Source organism: Sodiomyces alkalinus (genome assembly GCF_003711515.1).
Source record: "Sodiomyces alkalinus F11 unplaced genomic scaffold SODALscaffold_3, whole genome shotgun sequence".
NCBI classification, from domain to species: Eukaryota; Fungi; Ascomycota; class Sordariomycetes; order Glomerellales; family Plectosphaerellaceae; genus Sodiomyces; species Sodiomyces alkalinus.
Genome location: NW_021167081.1, coordinates 4,447,619 through 4,456,888, shown reverse-complemented (window position 1 = coordinate 4,456,888; position 9,270 = coordinate 4,447,619). Strand labels below are relative to the sequence as shown.

Sequence of the window (9,270 nt, the reverse complement as noted above, 5' to 3'; positions counted from 1 at the left end):
ATCATGCTTAGTGGGCCCCACCATATTACGGGCAAAATATTTATCTGTACGGGCGCCCTAGTAGGGCCCATTTTATATAGTGCAGATTCTGTAAGCGTGTACCCGGATGATAATCTTAGTAATCCGGCCCGTTACGTAACAGAAAAGACTATGGTCTGTTCGATATTCGTCAGTTAACTTCAATGTTTAACACTTCGACATTTATTAGGCTTAACCCCCGTCAGTCATCCTGGTAGTTCGCACTGCAACAACAGGAATGTCGGCAACACTGCCTCGCTATCCAAAGCCTTTCAGCCGGCTCTTTCGTCGCACCCACAGAGTATCCATACAGTACCAGTCAGCCCAGTGGCCTTTTGGACGTGGCTGGTCCAGACCTTATTCTGTGCTTGCCCATCTTGAAACAGATGTCATCAGCCAGCCCAGGACGGGTTGCACGTGGCTCGGCCACACGGGGCCGGCAGGCGTGGACTTGAGAAGTAAGTCCCTATTACGGACAGGCTGGCAATGAAGTTGACATCTCATTGTCCCAAGGCGACACTATGACGACGCCGACACCGGTGATGCTCTCGGCCGTGGAGGGATGCTCTCTGCTGGATGATGTCTTCATGGAGGACCATACCACAATAGACCTGGAAGCACACATGGCTGCTTTGACAGGCAAAGAGGCGGCACTTCTTGTGCTCTCGGGTACAATGGGCAATCAGCTTGCCCTCCGGTCGCTCCTTACCCAGCCACCACATGGTGTCCTCTGTGATCATCGTTCACATATCGTGCAGTACGAAGCAGGCGGGTATGTCCATCCATTCCCTCCCTGCAGCTAGCAGAGACGGTAATTGTGCGAACCCTTTTTTAACTGCTCAAAAACACGCTCTTTTATTCTAGAGTATCCTTCCTGACTGGGGCATTGGTTCAAACCGTTATGCCAGAGAACGGCATTTACCTGACACTTGAGGATATTGCCCGAAACGCATGCATCGACGAGGACGTCCATTCCTGTCCCACGAAGGTAATCACCCTTGAGAATACTCTCAATGGTGTGATCATGCCCCTCAGAGAGATGAAACGAATTGCCGCCTTTGCACGACAGCATCGCATCGCACTTCACTGTGATGGTGCGCGACTATGGGAGGCCTCTGCAGCCGGAGCTGGTAGCCTTGTCGAATTCTGTTCTTTATGCGACACTGTGTCGCTCTGTTTTTCTAAAGGGCTAGGCGCTCCTATTGGCAGTATATTGGTCGGGTCTTCTGAAATCATCAACAGAGCGAGATGGATCCGCAAGTCTATTGGTGGTGGCCTACGACAAGCAGGGGTTGTTGCCGCGCCAGCAAGGGTAGCTGTGGACGAGACGTTCGGCAAAGGACCCAACGGCGAGGGTGGTTTGCTGCAAGACTCGCATATTGTCGCCAAGATGATTGAGGATCTCTGGGCCCGGTTCGGGGGAAAGGTTCTCTACCCTGTGCAAACAAACATGTGCTGGCTCGACTTGAAGGCGGCTGGTTGCTCAACGGCGAGATTCGTCGAACTTGGGCAGGATGCGGGCCTTAAGCTGATGGGAAACAGACTCGTAGCACACTACCAGATCGCTCAAAATCAAGACGACGTGCTCCAGAGACTCGAGCAAGTATTTCGTCGCTTATGGGAAGAAAAGGCAGGGCAAGACACAGAAGAGGCGATAGAGAATAGCCTTTACCGAAATGAGACCTGAAAGCATGCAGCTTTTATTGCTGTTAGATGCTGTCAGCACATAAATAAGGTACGCAAAAGATCTGTGTGTGTATTGAAGAAGAGTAAAAAGTACTCTGCGGAAATGTCTAACTCTAAGGTAAAAGGAGGGGAAATCGATGTGGATGTATCGGTCGGAAGTACCCTATCCGTGTATAGAAATAGCGTAAGTTATACCCTGATAAGGTGGCTGTAGGTATCTCATATAACCCCCCAGAACTGCAGGATTTATCCTAACTATTCTGCTTAATTAAAGCCGTAAATCTAGGGTAAAATAGAGCTTAGATATTAATCTAACGGTTAAATGGCTTATTAAAAAGCGCGCTCTTTTTATGCCTAAAAACGTTAAAAACGTGTAAAAATAGGTGGATAAATTAACCCTAAAATAACGTCTAAAACGGGTGCCTAAATATTAATCTAAAGGGCACTAAAAATAACGGTTAATCTAGGCTATAGATTTTAAACTCAACACCGCGCCTTTTATGAATTGCCTTAACCCCCCTGGCTTAGGACCTCTATCCCTAGCAGATATATAAACGCCTTGTGTTTCTGCAGGGAAAGTACCTTGGTTAGCCTATCGCTAACTATCTCTTAGGTCGAGATCCAGGCGATTAGGATCTTTTTCCATTAAACGACCTATCGGATCTAAAGGGCGTGGATATCTAGATATTGTAATCCAGATATAACCTAAGGGCGTAGAGCCTCTAAAAGGATCCTTATTTAGTCGTTATCGTAGTATATCGTTAAAGGCTTATTTTTAAAGGTTAAGGTTAGGTCCTTAATTAAACGCCTAATCGCGATATACTGCCTAGTAGTAGTAGAAAGGGCTATAAGCTCGGCTTTAGTGCTAGAGGTTATAACGCTTATTTGCTTATTTATCTTTTAGTCTATAAGGCCACCGAAGAATAATATAGTATAGTCTTAGGAGCTATACTAAGCCGTAATTACGGTTATCCCTAAAGGCCGTATTAGAAGTATAGTAAAGTGCGTGCTATAGGTGGTTATTACGTAGTCTAAAGTAAAGGTATAGGGACTTAGTAGAGGTGAGGTACTTTAAATACCTATCTACGGTATCGTGATACTATTTGAACGGGTTAGTATTAAATTCGGTAAGCCTCGAAGCGGCTTTAGATATATTAGGCCGAGTCTAATAGGCCGTGTAATTAATAGAACCCACCTTCCGTAGATATAGATAGATTAATTCTATAAAGGCTTATTAGTCAGTAGTAGATAGTTCTACAATATTAGAAAAAGGAAGAGGGCTTTTAACCCTACGCCCACTAAAGGGGAAATCTATCCCTAAAGCCTTAATCTTTTCGGTGATATCGTTCTCGAGCGAAAGCTAAAGCCGACGTTATTAGCGATCTTAAACCACTCTAATCCCTAGGAACTATTTAAGTAGCCTAAGGTCCCTTAATTAAAAGTGCTGCTATATCCATTATATAAGAGAATTAGTAGTAGATTAATATTCCTTCCTATAGATTAGAATAATATCGTCCACGTAGAAGAAAACGATTAGTTCTTTGCTTTTAAAGACGTAATCGTCTTTAGTTAGTTACTTTAGGTTATACTTACCTAAAACGGAAGAGAGCTATTCGTGCTATAGCTTAGGGGAGCGAAATAGGCTATATAACGCCCTGCGTAGGTGTTAACTACCGCGCGAGGGTGGTCGTGATAGCTTTAAAAGAGCCTCGAGGTCCTTATCGCTCTGTATGCCTTTTACTGCTTAAAGTCGCGGCTAGTCGGGCGGATCCTTAATATAGATCTCCCTGTTAAGGTTAGCGTTAGTAAAGGCGTTAACGGTATTAATCTAACGTGTTTGTAGATTCAAGTAGGTAGTAGTAGCTATTAACGACCTAAAGGTCCTTCCTATAAGGCTAGAGGCGTAGGCGTTAAGGTGGTTTTTGGGCTATTAATTGCCTTATACGTATAACCTCGCCTTAAACTTACTAACGTACCCTAACGGGTTAACCTTATACTTAAAGACCTATTTAAGATCTAAGGTATAGTTCCTACCCTGGGGCAGTTCTGCTACCTTAAAGGTGCCTATTAACCTAAGTATATCTATCTCTTATATGGCTACCCTAAGCTATTATAGCTTATAGGGCCTCTTTAGTATCTAAGACTAATTTAACGGTTACTTAGGTATCTCGCGGCGTAATAGCCCCTTTTTAGCTTCTTAAAGGTAGAGTGGGAGACGTAATCATTATATCTGGAAGGAGGTTAGCGATTACGAGCAGTCCGCCCTATAGGAGTAGGCGTCAAAGCTAAAGTAGGCGAACGAGAGGTTAGTTATTAAGCCGTAATAGTAGTAGTAGTGGTAGGATTAGACTTAGCTGCTAAAGATAGGGTTACTGCTTATAGATTAGAGGATTAAGGAGTAGTGGTAGTGGTAGTGGTAGTGGCCTCTTTAAGAAGAGATTGGTTAGGTGATAATAATTCTATTCTGACGGTATCGTCGGTAGGCTTACCTAAGGTAGAGGAAAAGACTAAGAAAGAACCGCTAGTATCTTTAGATTCCTTTTGATCGCTGCGTTTAACCACCGTAGTTATAGACGTTTAAGGATTGTTAGGAGGTGGGGAAAAGGGCGTATAAGTAGGCCTCGAAGAAGAGGTTATTAAAGAGGGTAGAATTAATGCTGTTATTAAAGAGGGTTATAAAATAGTAGTCAAAGAGGAAAAACTAACGCTAGGCATAACGGCAGGCACTATGCCTGCCGCGGAGGTGGTAGCCGTTCTATATAATGCCTTTTGGTTAGTAACCTGTTAGTTTTTAGAGGCGTTTTCGATAGTTTTTACGTTAGTGGTGGTTTTTAATCCTTTACTACCACCACCGCCGGCTACTTCCCTAGATCTTAATAATTAAGGTTGTTATTAATGCCTCCTTCCCTCTTATAAAGCCTTTATCGTGGAGTTCTGCTATATTACTATAAGTAGACCGAAATCGATAATATCGGTTATAATGCTAAAAGGATTATAGATCCGACTTTAATCTTAGTAGATTAAGCTCCTTAAAAAGCTATATAGGTATAGGTATATTGGGCTCCTTCCCTCTATTTTTATAAAGAACTGACTCGTTAAAGACAACGTCTCTTATACGTAGGATCCTATCACCTAATTAAGGAACTAAAATCCGAAATATATTAGTGCCCTTAAAGCCGATTAAATAACCGATATACGCTCTCGGCGCTAGCTTCTTATTCTTACAGCAACCTCGTAGGTAGTTAGTAGTTATCGCGTACGTCTTATAACTATACCTTTTTAGGTGAGTAATTAAGGGATTGGTTCTGGCTGTGAAGTTAATAATACCCTTTTTTTATAGCCACGCGTTTAACGCTCCCTCGGGGGTTTACTAGCCTAGATCCCTGCGTGGAATCCGGTTATATAGGTACGTGACTGCTATAATAATATCTAGCTATAAATCCTAATAGAAGCCTAATACCTTTACTAGTATCCTCGCGATAGCTAAGATAATACCCTTATACTATTCGGCGTTAGCGTTCTATACGGCTATATATAGAGCTGATCTTTCTAGCAGGATACCACGATCTAAAGACTAGTTATTTAGCTTTTTTTATGGCGCCCTTTTGCCGTTAACTCTGATTATACTAATATGCAGCCTATACTGCCTTTATAAGAAGAGTTCGAAGTTAGCTATCGAGGATAGTATATATTTACGCCCTGGTATTATTCTAGTTATATTCTTATGCGTACAGGGGTCGTGGAATAGGGTAACTATATCGTCGCCGTTAGCGGTAGTATCTATAGAAAATAGATCCCCCTTAATCCTCTAAAAAGGCTTTATTAGCCTATGGGTAGGTGGATGTCGTGATACTATCCTTTTTACCTTACTAATAGCGCAAGCCTTATAGTCTACCACTAAAGGTGCCGCTCCTCCTTTTAAAGCTAGAATACCTCCTATATAGCCATTTAATAGCTGCGCCAGTTATTAAGGGTTAGCGTGCCCAAGCCTCTTATACTATAAACGGACGTCCGCTACGCTTATAGGTGTTGATATTACTAATAATATCCTTCGAGTATATCCTTCGAGTACCTTTATACTCGAATAAAGGATATCTTCCCCGCATGCCTAGACAAAGGATTACGTCTTAGACAAAGGATTATATTATTATTACGATCTTAATTCTCTTACAAAGAAGGAAAGAACAAAGGATATTAACCCGTCCCCTCAGTTCGGTTCTTCCTTCCTTTGTTCTTCTTCTTTATCGCTTTTACACAATCTATACGCGCGCAGAAATCCTACCTTATAATTCCATTGTTACCGATCTTATTGTTCCACTGCTTTTCGTGACTTTCGTCTCTTCCACTTGTCCGCAATCTTCAAAAATAGGCTTTGGTTCCCTCGAGCTGTTGAAATACCTCTGCTATTGCTATAGGCGTTATAGCGTGTCCTCTGTCGGTTTAAGGGTATAGTAACCGTTAATATTGGATAATAGTAGGTAGGTACGTCGATTTATTACTAAGATATCTCTGCCGGTTATAAAAATAGCGTTCTAATCCTTCTCTAACCTGTGTATGGTAAGTAGTGTTATAGGATATCTATCTAGAAATGCTACGTTCTTTAATATAAGGTGTAAGGATGACCTTTAGTATTTCTAACCTAAAGATATAGCGTGCCGTACCCCTTTACTGAATTATAGATGCGGCTACCTGTTTAAAGTCTGATGATAGTGGTAGTAGGTTGGAAGTCCTTGAGTAGGTGGTGTTAATTGGTTATATGCCTTAGGGACCCAGAATCGATTAATAACTAATTAAAAAGGTCGTTACTAACCACCTATTTAGTCTATAGTAGCGAGAAGACCGATAGCGAGGTTGAAGAGGTATTTAATAGCACCTTTTTACCTATAAAATTAGAGGCAAAATATATATCGTAAGGGCTATCGTTAGAATCCTCTTCCTTATTATTAACGAAATTAGATACTTCCTTAGACTAATCTTTCTCTGGTGACTTAGCTTTGGACTCTGTTGCCTTGCTTTTCGCCTTATCGATATTCTTTTTAATATACTCTCTAAACCTCTTTTACTTAGAAGCACTCTAGCTCTTAAGAACGCGGTCGTAGTATTCTACTACCTCCTTCGTGGGCGTAAAGCCGTTTTAGCGGCGCGTCGGATTAACGTTCGGGTAGCTACTCCACAGAAGGTAATAGCGTTTAGCTCTTCTTATCTTAACGTAATCGTAGATAAATTCCCTAGGTACTAAAGAACCCTCTTTTCCCTATTACTACTAACCTCCCTGATTAGTAGGCTACTATCTACTATCCTTATCCTTTCCTAGGAATATCGCGTATAAAATCATAACACTATAGGCTTCTTACTAAGTCTATAAGGATGCCTATGGCGTAACTAAACCGTATATTCGTTTATAACCTCTTCGATAATAGGTTAGTCGTCCTTATCGTCCCTTAAAATCTTTAGGAAACGCGCCTTTAACCACTCTAGAGCTATAGTACTAATAGCCCTAAAAAACGCGTCGAGTTAATCTTCCTTAGTATTAGAAGATCTAATGCTATAGAGCTTCGAATCTCGGTATAGCGATATAAAGTCCTATAGCTAACGCTTATAGGGTATCCTCTGAATATTTTATATATATTTTTCCTATCTCTTCTTAACTAGGGATTTCTAGGTAGCGTTAGTAGGTTTAATATAGTCCTTTAAGGCGATTAGGATATCTTTAACCTCTTTCTTCCCTGCGTACTAATCTTTAAGGTTAGGATTAACTATCTTCGCGATGTAGTCGTAAAGAGTAGCTAGATCTTATTGCTATTACTGATATTTATTCTCTTTTGTATTCTACAGCTTAAACTTACGATCTTAGGTTTTATCTTCGTCACCTTCTTTTAGTTCTGGAGGTTCCGAGGATTCGAGCTATTAAGGACGTTTGGATTGCTTAAGGTCTGGATTAATAAGGTTAGAGACCTGGTTAGTGTAGGTTATCTGTATAATAGCCTCGATCTAAGAACGCTATTCTTTTAGTGAGGTAAGGATCGTATAGCCTATTATGGGTAACGCCGTAGTTAAGGCTATTATCTGACTAACTAGGATTATAGAAAATAAACTATCGAAACTGACTATAACAGACCAATTAAATAAGGAGCGATAGAACGATTAAGAGGTTAAGCGAGTTTAGCGATTTAAATAAGGGAATAACGGTTAAAATATAGTAGGCGGACGTAGCTAATAATACGAAACTCACCGCTATAGACTTAAGGCTATTTTGACTGCCTTGAAGCTATAGGATCTATCGGAATAGCTTCGTTTATTAGAACACCGGGCTTATAACTGTTAGCATATAAATAAAGTACGTAAAAGATATATATAAGTATTAAAGAAGAGTAAAAAGTACTCTGCGGAAATGTCTAACTATAAGGTAAAAGAAGGGAAAATCGATATAGATATATCGGTCGGAAGTACCCTATCCGTGTACAGAAATGGCGTAACTTATACCCCAATAAGGTGGCTGTAGGCATCTAACAGATGCCCTTAAGCACCTTCTCGAGGCGTGATGAACTATATTATATTAGACGTGTAGAGTACCTCGATCCTATATATCGATAGTTATTTCCCCTGTTTTTTCTTAATAGTTATATATCCCCGTAAAGGACTACGAACTTTACTTAGATAAATACATATATAATTCCATACCTTTATTTGGGTTCTGATAGTTATAAGCCTGGCGCTCTAGTAAAACGACTCTATTCGGATCTATCTAATAGCTCTAAGGCATTATTTTAAAGCCTTAGGTCTATTCGGGCTAGAGCTATTCTGCTAGTAACGTCCGCCTGCTTTGGTTTTATTTAATCGGTATATAGGTTTTATCGTACTATTATTTAAAGCGTTTAGTTTAGTTAATTACCCTTTGTATTTATCGTATTATACTTCTTTTTATTAGTATAACGATGACTTTTATAGTAGTAGTAACCGTAATAGGCCTTATAACGCTTACCTCGCTAAAGGATTAGAGGCCTTAGATTAAAGCCGGGATGATTGACACGTACTCTTATAATATCTCTAACCTTATTCATTCTAACCTTGAAAAGGCTAAACGGCCTCTACCTGTATCTGAACTGATCTATTCTAGCCGCTTACTATCGCTGATAATACGCTATAGATTCTACCGGGAATACTACGGCGTACCCTAGAGGTATAATGATATAAGCTATAGCACCCACGGGGTATACTATAGATACCCTCGGAGTATACTATGGGTGGCTTCACCGTATATTATAGCTTCCCTGCGTTATTATTAGGGGATACCGGAGAATCCCCCGGGTTCCTATATGTAGAAGCCGAGGATTCTACAGGGTTTACCCGTGGATACTTGAGTCCCGGGGACAGGCCCCCTTAGTTTAGAAAACATATCTTTATTACACTCTACTTACCATAATAAAGGTCGCCCCTTTAAATTCTAGAAGCCCTAGGTCCTATAATACTCCCTGGCTAAAGATATACCTGGATAGGGTATATTAAGTAAAGAATGAAATGGCTCTAATTAAGACGTATGATTTAAGATTTAGTAGGTGGACAAGG

At 40.8% G+C, this 9,270-nt stretch overlaps 1 protein-coding gene across 1 annotated transcript; it reads left to right on the top strand.

Annotated features, from left to right (window-relative positions):
* The first annotated feature begins 694 nt into the window (after positions 1 to 694).
* On the top strand, positions 695 to 1,938 carry SODALDRAFT_332299 (hypothetical protein). Its single transcript, XM_028611671.1, has one exon. The coding sequence runs from the start codon at positions 920 to 922 to the stop codon at positions 1,703 to 1,705; it is 786 nt and encodes a 261-aa protein (XP_028467945.1). The 5' UTR covers positions 695 to 919; the 3' UTR covers positions 1,706 to 1,938.
* The last annotated feature ends 7,332 nt before the right edge of the window (positions 1,939 to 9,270 follow it).

Bases quoted from the DNA above. Each gene is read 5' to 3' on its own strand.
- SODALDRAFT_332299 (XM_028611671.1), top strand. From the start codon at position 920: ATGCCAGAGAACGGCATTTACCTGACACTTGAGGATATTGCCCGAAAC.